The sequence below is a fragment of the Orcinus orca genome, chromosome 5, assembly GCF_937001465.1.
Source record: "Orcinus orca chromosome 5, mOrcOrc1.1, whole genome shotgun sequence".
In the NCBI taxonomy this organism is placed as follows: domain Eukaryota; kingdom Metazoa; phylum Chordata; class Mammalia; order Artiodactyla; family Delphinidae; genus Orcinus; species Orcinus orca.
Window position 1 is genome coordinate 77109092 of NC_064563.1, and position 21408 is coordinate 77130499.

Below are 21408 nucleotides of genomic sequence, written 5' to 3' on the forward strand. Positions count from 1 at the left end.
TTCATCCAAATTAATTTTATTCATAACAATTTTCTCAATTTTTAGCGATAATTTGTCTCTAATATATAAAGTACTCATTTATAACACAAATGAAGATAAAGTCCCTTCTCACAAGATAAATATTAATTTAACAGAATTAAGTTTCCTCTATTGGCACTTGATGCTTGAGGATTATGAGAGGTCGACACAACAGAGCACTGAATTTTGAAATTAGCTGAGAATCATCCAGAATTTCCTCTAGTAAACATAATATTAGCCATAAATGAAGATGAAAGAAAAAAGTAATGACAATTCTAGAACACTTCTAGTCACAAATGAATAGGTCTTATTTAGGTTTATGGAAAGCGTTTAACTACATAAAACTCATAGGGAAAAACGGCCATATTTGAAAACAGCCACAAGGATTAAAGTAGAACACAAGATGGTAATAAACAGAGTCACAGAACATACTAAAGAGGTATGTATGGTCAGTCCCACTGGAACCTGTAGATTCGCATTCTTATATACCTAGGGAGAGAGATGGATAGAGAAGTTAAAGACATTTAAGATTAATGTCCTAAGGTGAAACCACTGCTTCTTTGATTTTTAATTTTAACTTTTTCTTTTTTCTTTTAAATATCTTTCAGCCATTGCTATACTACATATAACATTATTATTTGAATGATTCTTTTAAATTCAACATTTCAGTTAATTTAACAGAACTCAAGACTCAATTCCCATAATAATTCTTAAATTCTCATTAGCTTTGACTTTTTCTGCTTTTTACATAGAGTTGAGTATATTGTTAAAAAATACTAGCTATATCCTAATGTCACCTCTGTAATCAATATAAACATTTACTTCCTCTTACTATGTTTCATATTAGAATACAGAATAATCTAGAAGTTAAAGCCCTAAAGGAAAAACATTAAAACAACAATAAAACTAAAGGATCCATTCTTTCCTGTTTTGCTGTTTCTCTCCTCAAACAGCTTTTAAAAGTTTATTAGGACTTCCCTGGTGGCTCAGTGATTAAGAATCCACCTGCCAATGCATAGGACACGGGTTCTATCCCTGGTGCGGGAAGATCCCACGTGTCGCGGAGCAACTAAGCCCGTGTGCCACAACTACAGAGCCTGCACTCTAGAGCCCGCACACCACGACTACTGAACCCATGCACCGCAACTACTGAAGTCCACGTGCTCTAGGGCCCATGTGCTGCAACTACCGAGCCCGCATGCTGCAACTACTGAAGCCCTCACATCTAGAGCCTTGCTCCACAACAAAAGAAGACACTGCAATGAGAAGCCTGTGCACCGCAACGAAGAGTAGTCCCTGCTCGCCGCAACTAGAGAAAGCCCACGTGCAGCAACGAAGACCCAATGCAGCCAAAAAAAATTTTTTTACGTTTGTTATTCACAAATTACACAATTGAATGTGTCCTTTACTGTTTTTAAAACATCCAAGTAGTTGCAATACTGACTAGCAATACAAAAGTTCTCCTATGTTCAACTTGGTTTCTATTTTCTATTTGGTTTTGAAGATAAAGGGGTTCAATTAGAAACTCTGGTAAGTTTTATGGTTTAAAAATAGGTTTGGGGCTTCCCTGGTGGCGCAGTGGTTGAGAGTCCGCCTGCCGATGCAGGGGACGCAGGTTCGTGCCCCGGTCCGGGAAGATCCCACATTGCCGCGGAGCGGCTGGGTCCGTGAGCCATGGCCGCTGAGCCTGCGCGTCCGGAGCCTGTTGCTCCGCAATGGGAGAGGCCACAACAGTGAGAGGCCCACGTACCGCAAAAAAAAAAAAAAAAAAAAAAAAGTTTTAAAAACCATTAAAATTTAGGTAACTTGGGAATTCTTTTATTTTTGGTTTCTTTTTATAAATGCATGGATTACACTTTCACATGCAAAAAAAAAGTTACCAACACAGTCTGTAGCGAAGTGCCATCTAAAAGCATCTTACAAATAATGGCATTTTCAAACAAGCCTTAGTACAGTTCACCATCTTAGTAATGGTCACCTATTTTTCTGGTATATATAAACAAGAAATGTAACAAAGAAAAAAATCAAAGTACTTAATTATGACCTTCTATTTCAAGTTACATGGTCTTAAAGAGAACTGAATTCAAAATGTTTTAATAGAGTGATTTTTTATTGTGTAGCAATGCACACCACCTATTTTTTAAACCAATACATCATAAATAGTATAAATACTAATCATACTCTTCATTCACATAAGAAAATCAAATGTAATTCTCCAGATGTACTTTAGAGTTTGAAAAAAATCCAGGTACTCTATGGCAATAGAAATCTCAAAAGCAAATTTATGTTGCATAACATATTAGCACAATCATACATCTTTCCAACTGTCTGTTCAAAGAAGGTTCTCCAATACAAAATAATAGGCTTTGCAGTAGGGCTTCACTGTCAGTAGTGGTTTTCTGAGTTAGCTGGTAAACATACTTCTAAGCAACTACAAGGAAAACACTTCAAATCCAAATATCCACACATATGAACAAATCTGCTTTATGTTTATCTGATTGACAGTTATGTTGTCTGCTAGTTTAAATTTTTAAATTTTTTTTATTTTTGTTGCAAACTCATTTGACTCTTTGTAAAAATAAATTGTAAAAATAATGACACAGACTGTGGCATTCAACCAAAGAAAACAGGCCTTAAAGAGAATTAGGAACAAAGAGAAATTCAGATACTACAAGCATCAGTTAAAAGGCAGCTCTTAAAAGAGTAACAAAAGAACAGAAAAAAAGAGGGAAAGAAAAGAGATATGTTGTACAAAGACTTACCACTCTGAAGAGAGGAAAGTAGACTATGTTAGCTCAAGAGGGTAAGTAGAAAACTACAGACTCCTTAGACAAAGCCAGTGTTAATGAAGTACTAATACTTACCTAATTTAATAACTGAAAACAAGTTGGGAGGCTAAAACACCAAAAATGGCCTGAAACAGCCTAGATTTAGATTTATAATAACAATATAACTGTCTAGAAACTTAACCACAGTTGAAATGATACAACTTTAGAGTTTTACTTTCCTTTTTTCACTTGTTCTGTGTAATATAATAAAGTCAACTAATTCATTTTGTTGCTCAAAAATTAATAAAAAGTTCTAAATAAAGTGAAGTTTTATTGATTAAAATCAGATGGACACACCACTGTTTTTCTTTACCATTCCACACTTTTAAAAAGCCCATCAGCTATACTTAAGCTCTGGATCAATGAGGCATTGGGACTAACTCTAAATCCCCATCCCCCAAATTAAATGATTCTATGACTGTTGCTATTAGTAACAAAGAAACAACATTAAAAACAAACAAAAAACAGCTTTCTATGATAGAATATAAAGTGTTAATCCCTTAAACGTGGCAGAAACATTATAGAAAGAGTTTTATATGAGGCCGCATGACCTAAAACAACATAAAATATTAACTTACTGATTTATATTTCATATTGTTCCATTGGCAGTTATCCTTACTGTTCAAAGCACAAGGAGCTGTCACTTCTGACTGAGCCCAGCATTTCAAAATTGGAAACTCTGAGAAAAAGTGGTAGAACACCGTATCAGAAAACTGATCTGGACTAGAGGCTAGGCCAGTCTTTCATGTTGGGATATGAGTATTCAAATATTTTAATACACAATGTACATGATTTGGACCCAACTATCATGTGCTGTTCTATTTTAATAGCCTGTTCTAAGTGGATGGCTAGGAAATTATAAAATTACAAAGACTGCATAGAAGTTGAGCATGACTTCTTAACAAATCCCACTACACCAGGGGCCATTTTTTTTTTAACTTAAACTTTTTTTGAAGTATAACATATCTCAGAAGAATAAACAGATCCTAAACCTACAACTTGATAAATTTCCGTAGAGAAAACACACTCATGTAAAGAACACTCAGACCAAAAAAATGAACAATTCCAGAACCCCAGCTGCTCTCTTGGGAGGGAGCACTTTTCCAAAGTTTATTTAGGGTAGGTAAAATGTACCATGAAAAGAAACAGAAAACTAGGTTGGATAAACAAAGCTAACATAGTTGAATACTTTTTAAGTTTTCTCATCATGAAATATATGATGACAGCAAATGTATGATTAAAAACTTTCTATCTGCCAATCTTTAGTAACAGTGCTACTGATTTCTGTTTGGAGACATGAAGAACCAAAATCTGAAAGGGGCTTCTTAAAGTCTTGATTGTAGGAAGACTGAAAATGATGAGAGCATAGTTTTTAAATTTACTAAAATCCACACATAGGGACTTCCCTGGTGGTGCAGTGGTTAAGAATCCACCTGCCAAAGCAGGGGACACGGGTTTGAGCCCTGGCCCAGGAAGATCCCACATGCCGCGGAGCAACTAAGCCCACGCACCACAACTACTGAGCCTGAGCTCTAGAGCCCGTGAGCCACAACTACTGAAGCCCTTGTGCCTAGAGCCCGTGCTCTACAACAAAGAGAAGCCACCGCAATGAGAAGCTCACGCACTGCAATGAAGAGTAGCCCCTGCTCGCCACAACTAGAGAAAGCCCGCATGCAGCAACAAAGACCCAACACAGCCAAAAAAAAAAAATCCACACATAAAAACAGAAAAAACAATCACACACAAAACCAATAACTCATAGACAACTTTTACAACAAAACTAGGTGATAAAGTATCCCCCTTAAACACCAAAATACATGTGAGTGGACACAAAGCACTAACAGCTACAAATCCTGCAGTATCAGTATGAAGAAATAGAAAGCAGCAAAGGAGTAATAAGGACCAATGGCTGAATAAAGAAACAACCAGACATTATATGCCCACTCATAAAACATCACATCACCACCTATAGTCTGGCCAAAAGAATCAAACCTGAATCTCATCACACCTCTCGAGCCAGCTGCCAATTTCCAAGTAATAAAGAAGTCAGATGAACTAATGAGTATAATCACCCAAACCCCAACAGTGATAGGGTCTCAAATGACCCCGGTTCTTCAACAGATAAATTTTTTTTTAAAGGAGATAGAGGGGAAATCTGTAAATTAAGAGACTTAATGGAAATAACATTTTTTTAAAATGGCAAGGCTAAGCTACAGTGTCTAAGAACGCCCACTTGAGTGATAAAAGTATAAAAAAACATAAGGAAGTGATTAAAAGTCAGGAGAGTGTGTTACTCTTACAGGAAAGGAGATTGGGACAGGACACCCGGGGCTGCTGCTCGGGCAGCTGGCAAAGTTCTGTTTCTTGACCTGGGTGGTAGTTACCTGGGTATCTGCCTTCTAATAAGTCACTAAACTATGTATTTGTGAAGTTTTTCTATATCTGTGCTTTATTTTACAATCAAAAAGTTTAAAAGAAAGAAAAAAGAAACATGATTTTGTTATCACCGTCCTTGACTTCAGACTTACCATTATACCTTTAATTTTATTTTCAACTCTCCAAAAAGACTTGCAATCCTTACCTTGGTCACAATACATCAATAAATCTGGGTTATTGAGCACAATAAAGGTTTCTCCATCTTTACTATGTGGCCGATGATAGCGATAATGCACAGGCAAAAAAGCTTGGAAACAGTCGATGCACTGTGAATCCTGTCTGGCATAAACGAGAACTTCAGACTCCTTGGACAAATAGTTGGGAGCCTCTATATTAAAATTTTCTGAAACCATCACTGCCTGTCAAAAAGAAAACAAATATTAGTCCAGAAGAAATGAATGAGGAAGATTAAAAAATAAATAAAACCAGAAGATTGTTATATAGATGAGCAAAAATGTCAAAACACCCCCCTTATAAACAATTTCCATTCCCCTTCCATCCCCAATTTTAAGTAGAAAACACAAGATATGATGTGTGTTTAATAACATTTACTAAAAGTAAACTGAGGAAATTATACTCTGGGGTGTGAAATTTCCCCATAATAAAAATTTCTATGTAATTTCCTTATCAACCTTTGTTTAGGTAACTACACAGGTACCAAGAAAAGAAATTTCATGAATAAATATAGCATTATTCAATAAGTATGAAAACTATGACAAAAACAGTTAACCCAGTATTGGGTTAAAATGACTGGTGTCATTCTGCTAATTTCCTGTTCTTCACAGAAGTAAGATGGTAGTGAGTAAGATAGAGCACTGTGGTCAGGAAGTCTAAGCAAAGGTCAGCACTCTTTCCATACTGGGCATAAAAAGTTAATGGAAAAAATGGTAAATGATTCTTTTAAAAAATAATATGGTAAAAAACATTTAAAAATAAGTATTCAAAAAAAAAAAAAAAAAAAAAATAAGTATTCTACACCAAAAGTAAAACTGCACATGTGGCAGAAATTAGCCCTAACTTACAAACGTATCCATATACACATACATACATATTTATGTATGAAACCACACATATATACATATGCACACACATACACATGTATATCAACATTATATACATAATCTGTGTTCGTGTGTGTGTGTATGCATACACACATGCAAGTTTTCTCTAGATTCTTTATGGAAAGAGAAAAAAATAGCATTAACTTCTACCCACCACAGCGAGCATTCTAATTCTTCTATTTGACAGTGATACCAAGTGCTATATTTTCACATGTTGTTTCTTCTCTGTTCATCACAGGAGTAACAGAACTTATTGGTAAAGGTCAAGGAATTATATAATCTTGAGCCATAAGGAACCTAGAGGTAATCAAGTTAAACCACTGTTCCAATGAGAGTATTTATCAAGTATCCAGCCACTATTTTAATGCTTTCAATGACTGGAAGGGAGTTCATTACTTTGAGTCATCTCACTTTATGTACTGTTAAAATTATTCCTTTTTTATTAGTAGAAACTTGATGCTCTGACCCATAATAATTCACCAATTGTCGATGCTTACAATATCTGCAATAAATATGTCCTCTGTTTTACTAAGGGTCCCTTATACATCAGAAGGCAACCACACTGCCCCCACTAAGTTTTCTCCTCCCCAAAGAAATATGCAGTTTTCTTGGTTTCTCATGACATGGTGTCTAAACCATGCATCGTATCAGTTGCCTTTCAAAATACTCAGAGGAAATAGTAGCAACACTACCTTCTTTAGCAAAAATTGCATTAGCTTTTTTTTTTTTTCAGTTTCTAGGTGTAAAAATTGCATTAGCTTTTTAGCAGCCTCATTTCAGTGTGACACATATCTATATACTATCTCTATTTTTTTAATTAATAGATTTCATTTTTTAGAGCAGTTTTAGGTTTACAGAAAAACTGAGCAGAAAATAACAGCATTCCCACATACTCCCCACAGCTCCCACACACACTCAGAGTTTTTTCTATTATTAACAACAGTTTGGTACATTTGTTACAACTGATGAACATTATTATTAACTAAAGTCCATAGTTTAAGTTAGGGTTCACTCTTTACATTGTATATTCTATGGATTTTTCACAAATGTAAAGTGACACGTATTCATCATTACAGTATCATACAGAATAGTTTCACAGACCCTGTGCTCTGCCTATTCATCCCTATATTTTTCATTTGAACTTTCTGCACAAAACTTTAAATAACTCCCATCCTATTTTATCGAGTAATTGATGTTTTACTAATTAAATGCAGGGCTTTGTATCTCTCTCTATTAAATTTATCTTTCTGGCTACAGTCCATTTTTTCTAGGCTATTGAGATTTAATTGAAATCCCAATCTGTCAACCAGCATTAATGTAACATTTATGAACTTGATAACTGTGTCTTTTGTATTTTTATCTAAGGATAAAAATGTTGACCAGGAGGATCATAAGAGCAAACCCCTAAGGAATTTTACTAGAGACCTCCTGCTAGAAATTTATTAATAAACTCTCTTTGGGTACAACTAGTTACAAATCAAAATAACACATAAGCCCAAATGTTCTATCTTGTCAACACAGATGACAAGATAATAAAGATAACTTTCTTTGAGTACTTAGGTATTTCACCAAGTGGTTTATATATGCTATCTCCTTTAATTTTCACAAGAACCCTATCAGGTAGGAACTCTTAGCCCCATTATATAAATGAGCAAACAAAGTGGATAAACAATATACTGTAGCTAGTAAGTAAAGGAGACAAGATTCAAAGCCAGGTCAAACTGACTCTCCTATTCAATTAGGTTAAATAATATAAAATAGCCCATGTTTATCTAGTTGAAAATTAAGTGTAATAAGTAGAACTAACATAAAGTATATGCCTGATTGTGCTATTTAGAATTTATGATGGTACTATGATCTTCAGCTTCTCTAATTATTGAGCTGTTTTATTTTTGTTTGTTTATTGCTTATTTTTCCATAGAAATAAAAATATGGTCACTTGCCAAAAATTGAGAATATTTTTAATATGAATTTAAGCTGGGATATAATGAAAATGAGGCAAATTGCTACACGGCATTCTGGTAGGGCCAGAACAACAGGTAGGGCCCTGTTGGTCAAAGGATTATTTGGTGACGGTTCAAAAAATTTTATTCTGGGTATCTGAATCTCAAAAATCAGCCTTATAGGGGTTTTCTTTTGCAAGTAATGAAAATATCTGGAATTAGATAGTGGTGATGGTTGCACAACTTTATGAATATACTAAAAACTACTAAATTACACACTTCCAAAGGGTGAATTTTATGTCATGTGAATTATGTCTCAAAATTTTAAATGGGGATAATTTCTTTTTAATGAACCTCAACAGAGACCCAAATCCATTTTAAACCAAGATCAACTAAGAACCAGCAGAAGCTAGTCCACAAACAACAGTCTGAGGTCCTGGAGCCGACTCAGGAGTTTAGGCTATGAATTTCTTGACACCTAGCTACAATAGGGAAGAGGGGGAAATGTACAAATAGGTATACCAATTGAGAGGTGATCAAAATCTCAAGAGAGTTACAGGTATGTGTATCACTTTAGATTCAAAATAATAGAGAAATATTTTTGAAAATCATAACCTGACAATCAAAAGTGATCTAGACAATAGCTAGATGCTGGTAAATCTCCCAAACACGTGCCAAACCATCAGTGCAACCCCAAAAAGTCCAGTGACTCTACGCTGATCCACAAGTCAGAATTCATTGTTCCACTTTCACCATGATAAAACAATAGCAATAGAATGTTATCAAGAAATTGAACTTATGTATCAAAAATTAATCCTAGAGCAACATGCACTGGTTAACAGACATGGACCTATACTTTTTCATGACAACACTCAACTACACGTGTCATAAACCACCAGAGCAAAGTTAAATGAATTAAGCTATAAAACTTTTGTACCATATCTGTAACATTCAACAGATCTTTCTCTCACAGGCTAGAGCTCTTTCAAAACAACCCCAAACATTCCCCAATTAAGACACAGTAATTGGTATCTTTGAATAACTTGTACAATCTAAAAATGTAAAACTTTATAAAAAATGAAATGTACAATACTTTTCTGACACAGGGATGTTAATTCTAACAGTACTTATTTTTTTTATAATCAGCCTGGCTAAGGGTCTATCAATTTTATCCCTCTTAAAGAACAAGTTTTTGGTTTCACTGGCTTTCCCTATTGTGTTTCTGTTTTCTAGTACATTAATTTCTGCTATGATCTTCACTATTTATATTCTTCTACTTTGGTTTCATGTGCTCTTCTTTTCATAGATTAAGGAGGCTTAGCTGAAAACACTGACTGAGACCTCTCTTCTTTCTAAAATAGGCATTTTAGTGCTACAAATTTCCCTCTAAACACAGCTTTAGCAGTACCCCACTAGTTCTGATATTTTGTATTTTCATTTCCATTCAGCTCAAAATTCTTTATTTCCCTTTTGATTTCTCGTTTGACCATGGATTTCTTAGAAGTATGCTAATTAGTTCCCAAATGCTTGAGGGTTTTCTAGAGATCTTTCTCTTCTTTATTTATAACTGAATTCCTCTGTAGTCAGAGAATATTCTTGGCACATCTTGAATTCTTCTAAATTTATTGAGGCTTGTTTTATGGCCTAGAGTGATCTATCTTGGTAAATATTCCATGTACACCTAAAAAAAGAACGTGTATTCTATTGTTGTCAGGTGGAGTGTTCCATGAATGCTAATTAGGTCAAGTTGGTTGATAGTTTTGTTCAAATCTTCCATATCCTTATCAATTTTCTGTCTACTTATTATGTCAATTATTGAGAGAAGGGTACCGAAATCTCCAACTATAACTGTGGATTCATCTATTTCACCTTACAGTTCTACCAGTTTTTCTTTGTGCATTTTGAATCTCTGTTATTAGTGGCATAAATGTTTAGGATTATTATTTCCTTCTGATTAGTTGATCCCTTTATCAAAATGACCCTCCTTAGCACTGGTGATAGTCTTGGCTCTGAAATCCCTTTGCCTAATATTAATATAGCCACTTCAGCTTTCTTTTGATCAGTGTGAGCGTGTTCTATCTTTTGTTTTAAAATTTAAAGTTCATTTCTTGCATGCAACATACAGTTGGGTCTTGCTTTCTTATCCAATCTGAAAATCTCTGACTTTCAATGGAGATATTTAGACATTTACACTTAATACGCTTATTTATATGGTTAAGTTTAATTCATCTTGTTCTCTATATCTTACGTCTATTTTTTGTTCCCTTTATCTTCTTTCTCTGCCTTCTTTCCGGGTAACTGAATGTTTTTTATAGTTCCATTTAATCTGCTTTGCTGGCATATTAACTACAACTCTATTTTGTCATTTTTGTGGTTACTTTAGGGTTTACAGTAAACATCTTTAATGTAGCAGAGTCTACCTTCAAGTGATATTAAACTGCCTTATATTTAGTATAACAACCTTACAAAAGTGTATTTCATTTTTCACTTCCCAGCTTTTGTGATAGTGCTATCATACATTTTATTCTTAGACATGGTTAAGAATGGCTACACTACATTGTTATTATTTTTTGTCAATTATCTTGGAAAAATTTAAATAATAAGAGAAAAAAGTCATATTTACCCAGTAGTTATATTTCAAGTGCTAGTCTTTCCTTGGTGTACATATAGATTTCATTTGGTATCATTTTCCTTCTGCCTGAAGGACCTCTTCTAACATTTCTTGTATTGGAGGTCTGATGGTAATGAATTCTTTCAGCCTGTATGTCTGAAAAAGTCTTTATTTCACCTTCACCTTGAAAGATATTTTCACTGGCTACAGAATTCTAAATTCACAGGTTTTTTTCAATACTTTAAAGATGATGCTACTCCATTTTCTTGTTTGCATTATTTTTGACAAGAAATTTGCTGTTATTCTTATCTTTGGTCCTCTGTATTTTACATGTGGTTTTTTCATCTTGATGCTTTTAAGATTTTCTCATTATCATTGTTTTAAACAATTTGATTATCATGTACCTTGGTGTAGTTTCCTTCATATTTCTTGTACTTGAGGATTGTAGATATGCGGGTTTATAGTTTTCATCAAATTTGAAAATTTCTAAGCCATTATTTCTTTCTTTCTGGCTGCTTTGGGTCTTACTTGCGACACACCAGATCTTCACTGTGGCATGTAGGATCTTTCGTTATGGCACGCAGGCTCTTCATTGCAGCGCGCAGGCTTCTCTCTAGTTGCGGTACATGGGTTCCAGAGTGCATGGGCTCTTTAGTTGTGGCACGCAGGCTCTAGAGAGCGTGGGCTCTATAGTTTGTGGCACACGGGCTCTCTAGTTGAGGCATGCGGGCTCACCAGTTATGGTGCACAGGCTTAGTTGTCCCGTGGCATGTGGGATCTTAGTTCCCGAATCAGGGATTGAACCCGCATCCTCTGCATTGGAAGGAGGATTCTTAACCACTGGGCCACCAGGGAAGTCCCTCAGCCATTATTTCTCCAAATATTTTTTCCATCTCCATCTCTTTCCTCTCTCCTTGCAGACTCCCATTACACCTCCCCCCCAGCTTTACTGAGATATAATTGACATACAACATTGTGTAGGTTTAAGGTGTACAACATGAAGATCTGTTATACGTATATATTACAAAATGATTACCATAATAAGATTAGTTAACACATCCATCACCTCACATAATTACTTTTATGTGTGTGTGTGTGTGTGAGGTGAGTACTTTCAAAGTATACTCTCTTAGCAAGTTTCAAGTATACAATACAGTATCGTTAACTATAGTTATCATGCTGTACATTAGATTTTCAGAACTTACTCATCTTATAACTGGAAGTTTGTACTCTTTGACTACATTCATCCATTTTCCCCACATTCTCACCCCTGGCAACCAACAACCTACTCTCTGTTTCTGAGTTCAGTTTTTCTTAGATTCCACATATAAGTGAGATCATACAATATTTGTCTTTCTCTGACTTATTTTACCTAGCATAATGCCCTCACAGTTCATGTGTTCTGTTGCAAATGGCAGGATTTTCTTTTTTATGGCTGAATAACATTCCACTGTGTGTCTGTGTGTGTATACATATTTATGTGTATATACACATATATATACACACATACACACACATGTATATACACATTTATATATAGCTCTCATTTTCATATCTATATCTCTCTCACACTTCTTTGTCTGTTTATCCATTGATGGATGCCTAGGTTGTTTCCATACCCTGGCTATTGTAAACAGTGCTGCAATGAATGCAGGGTGCAGACGTCTCTTGGAAGCAGCCCAGTTACACTTACTGTGGGGGCCACTTGAAGTTGTCCCACAACTCACTAATGCTCTACTCACTTTTTACATTTCTTTTTTTATCTTTTATATTTTTGGTAGTTTCTATTGCTATGATTTCAAGTTCATTAATCTTTTCTTCTGCATTGATCTGCCATTAATTTCATCCAGAATATTTTCCATCTCACACTTTGTAGTCTTAATCTTTAAAAGGTCAACTGTCCTTTCATATATCTTCCATTTCTCTACTTACCTTTTTGAACATATGGAACGCAGTTATAATAACTATTTTCTTGGCCTGTCTGTTAATTCTAATATCTGGGTCAGTTCTGCATCAGTTTTGACTGATTCATTGATCTCCTCATTACAGGTCATATTTTCCCGCATCCTTGCAAACTTTTTATCAGAGTCAAGACATTTTGATCTTTTTGGGTGCTAGATATTCCTGCATTCCTATAAATATTCTTGAGCTTTGTTTCGAATGCAGTAAATTTACTTGCAACAGTTTGATTTTTGGAAGGTCTTGGTTTTGAAATTTGTTAAGCAGGACTGAAGCAATGTGCAGTCTAGGGCTTAGTATTCCCCACTACTGAGAAAAAGTTCTTCTGTTTAATCTATCCAATGCCCAGTGAATTACGAGGATTTTCCTAGTCTGGTTGGTGGGAACAGGCACTACAACTGAGCCAGTGTGCGACACTGTTACCTCTAATTTTTTCATATGGTTCTTTTCCCAGCATCAAGCAGTTTCCTCACATGCATGCACTAATTAATACTCAACTACGTGCTTGAGGGGAACCTCTAAGGATCTCTGCAGTTTGTCTCTTTGCAGTTCTCTCCTCTCTGGTACACTGTCTAGTGAATTCTAGTGACTTTGGTCTTTCCCAAATCTTACCTTTATCTCCTCAACTCAAGAAGTCCACCAGGCTCTGCTTGGGTTTACCCTCCCTGTACTACAGCCTGAAAACTCTCATGCAAAAAGCTAGGACAACTGAAGGGCTAACCTTATTTATTTCCCATCTCTAAGATATCACTGCCTTCACTGCCTGATATGCAATTATTTTTTCCATTATTTCATATATTTTGTCTATTTCTTGGTTGTTTCAAGTGGGAAAGTAAATCTGGTCCCTGTTCTCCAACTTGGCCGAGGCAGAAGCCCTAACACATTTTGATTGAGTGAAACTTACGATTCCAAAAACACTGTATTTCCAGAGCACAGGAAGAAATGGTGACTGGGGGTTAAAAAATAGGTGGAAGCTTATCATGTATGCATTTTTACACCCCCTGAATTTTGAATCATGAGAATGTAATTACCTACTCAAAAACAAACTTAAGTAAATAAGGTGAAGAAATTGGCCTAAACCACAATTAGAAATGAACCGCCATCATAAATGACTCTAAGCGCATCCATTTTGTCTTTTAGAAATTCATATATAGATTATAATCCTATGAATTAAGACAGTGTTCCCCAAAAATTCTTAACAGGAATCACTTGAGCCATTAACAGATTTTGGGGTCCAATATGAACTGCTGAATTAAACGTTCCCAGGCAGACAATAACCTGCACAGGTGATTCTTATCAAAGTTAGCGAAACCCTTAACTAAGGAGTAAGATTTATTTCCCAAAAGAACGACAACTTTGCAATCAGACAATCCTGGATTCATTTTCTTGGCTTTTCCATTTGCCTATGTGATCCTGGATAAGTTATTTGGCCTCTCTGTGCCTGTTTCCTTTACTATAGAATGCAATCTTTCCAAGGTTGTTATAAGATTAATCTATGTAAAGGGTGTGGGACATACTCTTTCTTATAATGCTTAATTTTACCTTGCTTCCTTTAAAAAAAAAAAAAGAAGATATTTGTCATACAGATATCCAATAAATATTTGTTTTGTTTCCTCCCATACCCAAATTATACAGGTGTTGGGGTATATGTCAATTTAACAAAGTTGTTGTTGAAGCAGTTATTTATTAACTATTAATCTTCTCAAACAGAAGCTTTAACAACATCAGTTTAGTTGGCTTACTACTGACAAGTATGACAGGTATCACTCACTTTATAAAGAATACTCCCGTCCTATCTTTAAAAGGTTACTTTATACACTTTAAAAAAATCAATACAAAAGTACTACAGTGTTGTCTTACCTATTTTGCCTTAATCCAAATTATAGCATCCCTACAATAATTTCTCTCTCAAAAAAAATCCCTCTAACACTTGTACCTCTGTTATGTTTCTCTCTCGTAATGAAGCCAACTCATACGGATCCACAAAAAGTCCTGTCGGGATGTACTGTTTAATTAAGAGTCGGCAGGTCTGTAAGTCCTCAATGCTCTCTCCAAATTTCACTTTTATTAACAGGTCTCTGTAAGACAAGTATGTTTAAAGTAAATATCTTCATTCATTTTTTAAATGAGCTAGTATAACGTTATATTCAAGTTAGTAGAAATACTATATTTCAAATTAGTTTTTCAAAACAAGATTATATCAAGTCAAATGAAATATTTATATCACATCAGAACCACTCATTAGATCTTTCATAAATTCATGTCATAAGCCATAATATAGTATTAGTGTGAAAACAGACAAAGATCAATGGAAAGGGATGGAGTCCAGAAACAGACACACACTTTTTAAAATAAAGGTGCCAATATAATTTGATGGGGATAAGATTGTCTTTTCAGCAAATGGTACTGAAACAACTGTGTATTTATATAGAAAAAACTGAATCTTGACCTCTACCTCATACCATCCTACAAATATTAATTTGAAATAGATTATAAACCTAAATGGATAATTGTCCTGGCATTCTGTCTGGAGGCCCATTCTGGACCAAGTGCAGGAAAGAAGATCCAAAGCACAGTGGTTTTGCTTAAGTGAGAAAACAGAGACAGAAGATAAGGGAGGCTTAAGTAGCTAGAAGTCACAGTGCTATGTTCCAGAAAGGAAGGAACTTCGTAGAAAGAGTTCTAGAAGTCAGAAACGGAGTCCCCTTGAGTTTTTGTTGAATACTAAAATAAGCGTGAGTAAGATGTAACTCCACAAGACTAGACAAAGAATTACAAGGGAAGTGAAAGATGAGAAATTCTGAAATTTTGCAGAGGGTAGGGAGACACTGCATTCCAACCAACCAAAGCGTAGAGACCAAAGGGCTCAGCAGAGATTCCCACAGAGATAGAAATAGAATGGTGGTTGCCTGGGGCAGGGGGAAGGGAAAAATGGGGAGTTATTGTTAAGAGGCACAGAGTTTCAGTTTTGCAACATGAAGAGATTTATGGATGGATAGTAGTGATGGTAACACAACAATGTGAATGTCCTTAATATCACTGAAGTGTACAATTAAAAACAGTTAAGATGGCAAATTTTATGTTACGGACATTTTACCACAATTAAAATAAATAATAATGTAAAAAATATATGACTGGCTGCTCAGAGCAAAAGTAACAATAATATATGGTAGTGTTTATGACATAAGCAAAACATGTAAAGTTAATAAACGTATAGCAAGAATAGCATAAAGGGGAGGAGAAAGAAGTGAACTATTCTGATATAAGATTCATACATTATTCATGGTATACAATAATATTATTTGAAGGTAGACTATGATAAGTTAAAATTGTAAACCCTGAAGCAATTTTTTAAAAAGAGAGAGGTATAGTTAATAAGCCAAAAATGATGAGATAAAATGGAATGATTAAAAAATATTCCATTTATTCAAAATAAGGCAGAAAAAATAAAAAAAGATTAGATGGGACAAATAGAAAAAAACACAGAAAAAAAGTAGCAAGATGGATAGATTTAAACCAAACCAACCAAATCTATATTTACATTAAAAGTAAATAGTCTAATCACTCCAATTAGAATGTAGAGATTGACAGACTGGATAAAATATCAACATTTAACTATATGCTGTCTACAAGAAACGTTAAGTATAAACACAGATAAAAGTAGAAGGATGGGAAAATGTATGCAAATGTTAATAACAATAACTATGGAGTGGCTATATTAATACTTAAAAAGTGGACTTCAGGGGCTTCCCGGGTGGCGCAGTGATTGAGAGTCCGCCTGCCAATGCGGGGGGCGCGGGTTCGTGCCCCGGTCTGGGAGGATCCTGCGTGCCGCAGAGCGGCTGGGCCCGTGAACCGTGGCCGCTGGGCCTGCGCGTCCGGAGCCTGTGCTCCTCGGCGGGAGAGGCCGCGGCAGTGAGAGGCCCGCGTACCATGGAAAAAAAAAAAAAGTGGACTTCAGGACAAGGAATATTGTCAGGGATAAAGAAGGACATTACACAAAAATAAAAGGGTCAATCATCAAGAAAATATGACAATCCTAAATGTACTTTATGCACCTAAAAACAGAGCTTCAAAGTATTCATGTATTTTACTTCTTAGCAAAAACTGGTTGAACTACAAGGATAAAAAGACAAATCCACAATTAGAGAAAAAGATTTTGATGCCCTTCTCTCCGTAATGGATAGAACAAGTAGAGAGAAAATCAGTAAGGATACAGAAGGCATGGACAACCTTCAATTTAGTTGATCTAATTAACATTTACAGATCACACTCAGTGCATAAGAAAAACTATACGCTGGGCAATAAGTCTAGAAGTTTAAAAGAACTGAAATCATGCAGAATATGGTCTCTAACCACATGGAATTAAATTGGAAATCAACAGGAGGAGGAGACACCGCCTCCACCAAAGCCACAGCTTCAGCTTCTCTCTTGTCCTTCGGGCTATGCCTGGGATCTGCTGCCAGGTAGCTTCAGCCCCACAGCCCTGCATGTGTGGTCTCAGGTTCCTTTAGTTCCAGAAAGAGAAAAATTGACACTTCGCATCCTGGAAACTGATCTAAGAGACTGAAATTAGGGACTTCTTTCAAATTTAAACATGGCTAATCGAGGAGCAACAAGACCCACTGGGCCAAACACTGGAAATAAAATACAGTACACTAGTACAAACTAGTACTTCTGGGAGAGCCTGCTGTTGGCATGTCAAACCTGGTGCTTCGTATTGTGAAGGACCACTTTCATGAATTTCAAGAGAGTACCACCTGGGCTGTTTTTTGTTTTGTTTTGTTGTTTTTTTTGCGGTACGCGGACCTCTCACTGTTGTGGCCTCTCCCGTTGCGGAGCACAGGCTCTGGATGCGCAGCCTCAGCGGCCATGGCTCACAGGCTCAGCCGCTCTGCGGCATGTGGGATCTTCCCGGACCAGGGCACGAACCCGTGTCCCCTGCATCAGCAGGCGGACTCTCAACCACTGCACCACCAGGGAAGCCCCAAGAATTCTAATTTTGATGGAGTATAGTTTATCAAACTTTTTCTTTTGTGGTTCATGGTTTTTGTGTCCTGTGTAAGAAATCCTTGTCTATTCCAGGATCATGGAAATTTTCTTTTAGAAGTGTTATATGGAGTATGATCCATTTTGAATTAATTTTTTGTATACTGTTAGGTAGGGGTTGAGGTTAATTTTCCATATGGATATCCAGTTGATCCAGCATCATTTAGTGAAAGGACTATTCTTTCCTCATCAAATTACGTTGACACATTTGTTGAAAATTAATTACCTTATATGTGAGGATCTATTTGTGCACTGTATTCAAACTATGGCCCATAGGCCAAATCCTGCTCATTTTGTACACCCTTGAGCTAAAAATGATTTTTACACTTTTAAAGGTTGTTTTAAAAAAAGGCAAAGAAAAATATTCAACAGAAGCCTTATATGACTCACAAAGCCTAAATAATTTTACTGTTAGGACCTTTACAGAAAATGTTTGCCAACCCCTGACCTGTATGTTCCGTAATGTACTATTTTGATAATAGTTGTAGCTTGATGCTACATCTTCAAGTCAGGAAGTCTGAGTCCTTCACCTTTTTTTTTGAAAGTTGTTTTGGTTATTCTAGACCCTTTGCATTTTCATATAACTTTTGAAATCAACTTGTAGATTTCTTCAAAAAAGCTTCATAAAATTTTGGTTGGGATTCTGTTGAAACTCTAGATCAATTTGTACAGAACTGATATGTTAATATTAATGAATGTTCCAATGCATGAATATAGTATTTCCATTTATTTAGCTTTTATCAGTTTATCTTTTTTTTTTTTTTTTTGCGGTACGTGGGCCTCTCACTGTTGTGGCCTCTCCCGTTGCGGAGCACAGGCTCATTTTTAGCTCAAGGGTGTACAAAATGAGCAGGATTTGGCCTATGGGCCATAGTTTGAATACAGTATACAAATAGATCCTCACATATAAGGTAATTAATTTTCAACAAATGTGTCAAGGTAATTTGATGAGGAAAGAACAGTCCTTTCACCAAATGATGCTGGATCAACTGGATATCCATATGGAAAATTAACCTCAACCCCTACCTAACAGTATACAAAAAAATTAATTCAAAATGGATCATACTCCATATAACACTTCTAAAAGAAAATTTCCATGATCCTGGAATAGACAAGGATTTCTTACACAGGACACAAAATCCATGAACCACAAAAGAAAAAGTTTGATAAACTATACTCCATCAAAATTAGAATTCTTGGGGCTTCCCTGGTGGCGCAGTTGTTGAGAGTCCGCCTGCCGATGCAGGGGACACAGGTTCGTGCCCTGGTCCGGGAAGATCCCACATGCCGCGGAGCGGCTGGGCCCGTGAGCCATGGCCACTGAGCCTGCGCGTCCGGAGCCTGTGCTCCACAATGGGAAAGGCCTCAACAGTGAGAGGCCCGTGTACCGCAAAAAAAAAAAAAATTAGAATTCTTAAAACTTGATAATAAAATAACAAACAACCCAGTTTAAAAATGGACAAAAGACTAAGACACTTCACAAGTCAGAAAGAGAAAGGCAAATACAATATGATATCACTTATATGTGGAATCTAAAATATGACATAAATGAACCTACCTACAAAACAGAAACAGACTCACAGACATAGAGAACAGATTTGTAGTTGCCAAGGGGAAGGGATGGACTGGGAGTTTGGAGTTAGCAGATACAAACTATTACATATAGAATAGATAAACAACAAGGTCCTACTGTATAGCACAGGGAACTATATTCAATATCCTCAGATAAACATAATGGAAAAGAACATAAAAAAGAATGTATACGTATGTATAACTGAATCACTTTCCTGTACAGCAGAAATTAACACAACATTGCAAATCAGCTATACTTCAATTAAAAAAAAAAGACTAAAACACTTCACAAAGGAAGATATACTAGTGGACAATAAGCACACAAAAAGATGCTCAATATCATTACTCATCAGGGAAATACAAATTAAAATTACAATGAGATACCACTACACATGCACCAGAAAGTCTAAAATTAAAAAGACTGACCATATCAAGTGCTGGCAAGGACGTGGCTGGCAAGTTCTGTTTCATAATGTATGAAACAGAACCCTCATACGTTACTGATGAGAATGTAAAACAGCATAACCACTTTGGAAAACAGTTTGGCAGTTTCTTAAAAAGTTCAACATTTATCTATCATATATCCAGCAATTCTGTTTATTGATATTTACCCAAAATTAATGAAAACATGTCCACGCCAAGACTTGTACACAACTGCTCATTATAGCTTTATTTACCATAGCCCCAAACTAGGAACAACTCCGATGCCATAGATATGTGAATGAATAAACAAATTTCAGTACTCTGCAACAAAAAGAACAAATTACTACCATACAGAACATCGTTAAATCTCATTGACATAATGCTGAGTGAAAGAAGCCAGATATCAAAAAGTACATACTGTATGATTTCATTTATATAAAATTCCAGAAAATCTATCTAGTAACAGAAGTAGATCAGTGATTGTCTGAGTGTGGGTATGGGTGAGGGAGAATAACTGCAAGTAGCACATGAGTATTTTTGGAGATGATGAAAATGTTCTATATTTTGACTGGTTACATGGGTGTATATAGTTGTCAAACTCAATGAAGTTTATTAAAAAAAACCACTATGGGGGCTTTCCTGGTGGTGCAGTGGTTAAGAATCCACCTGCCAATGCAGAGGACACGGGTTCAATCCCTGGTGGGGGAAGATCCCACATGCCGCGGAGCAACTAAGCCCGTGTACCACAACTACCAAGCCTGCACTCTACAGCCCGCAAGCCACAACTACTGAGCCCGTGTGCCACAACTACTGAAGCCCACGCGCCTAGGGCCTATGCTTCGCAACAAGAGAAGCCACTGCAATGAGAACCCGGCACACCGCCAACGAAGAGTAGCCCCTGCTCGCCACAACTAAAGAAATTAACCCGCGTGCAGCAACGAAGACCCAATGCAGTCAAAAATAAATTAATTAATTTAAAAAAAACACTATGAAATAGTACTATTATAATTCCTATTTCACCTGTAAGAAAACAAAGCACTAGGATAAAATACCCATGTTACTCTCTTCATAGAAAAATTATCATCTCCAACTTAAAAAGTATGGGGAAACGTTTTCAGGCTTTGTGTATGATATTAGTTTCTGGTTCTCAGATAATCAATAAATTTATATGAACTCGTTGCTCTAGGAACACAGCAGAAATCCCAAGAATTAAATATCAAGAGCAGCTATCTCTATAGATACTTTTTGCTTTTATTCTTTAAAGTAGTCTGAGGTAATTTTACATATAGCAGTTTATTTTCCTAATAATTTGCATTCACTGAAAGAATTCTGAATAGTTTCTATGGCATTGTTATATTCTATTTTTGCCCCAAAATATCATTTCTAGTGATGCAAAAGCTAATCACAGAATATAAAAATCAATTAAATCCAAAAGTTGTATATATACATGTGAGTAAACAAAAATATTTTCCCTCTTTCAAGAAAAGAAAGAGGGAAAGGAAAGCAAA

At 35.9% G+C, this 21408-nt stretch overlaps 1 protein-coding gene across 1 annotated transcript in view; it reads right to left on the reverse strand.

Annotated features, from left to right (window-relative positions):
- Positions 1-21408, reverse strand: part of PIGX (phosphatidylinositol glycan anchor biosynthesis class X) — a 27426-nt gene continuing 6018 nt past the window's right edge. Inside the window, exons 4-7 of the mRNA XM_012536354.3 lie at positions 14793-14934; positions 5428-5641; positions 3425-3525; positions 1-507 (exon numbers count right to left, since the gene is read on the reverse strand). Of these exons, the coding sequence (XP_012391808.1) occupies positions 364-507; positions 3425-3525; positions 5428-5641; positions 14793-14934 (601 nt within the window). The 3' untranslated portion in view covers positions 1-363. The remainder of the gene's footprint in view (positions 508-3424; positions 3526-5427; positions 5642-14792; positions 14935-21408) is intronic.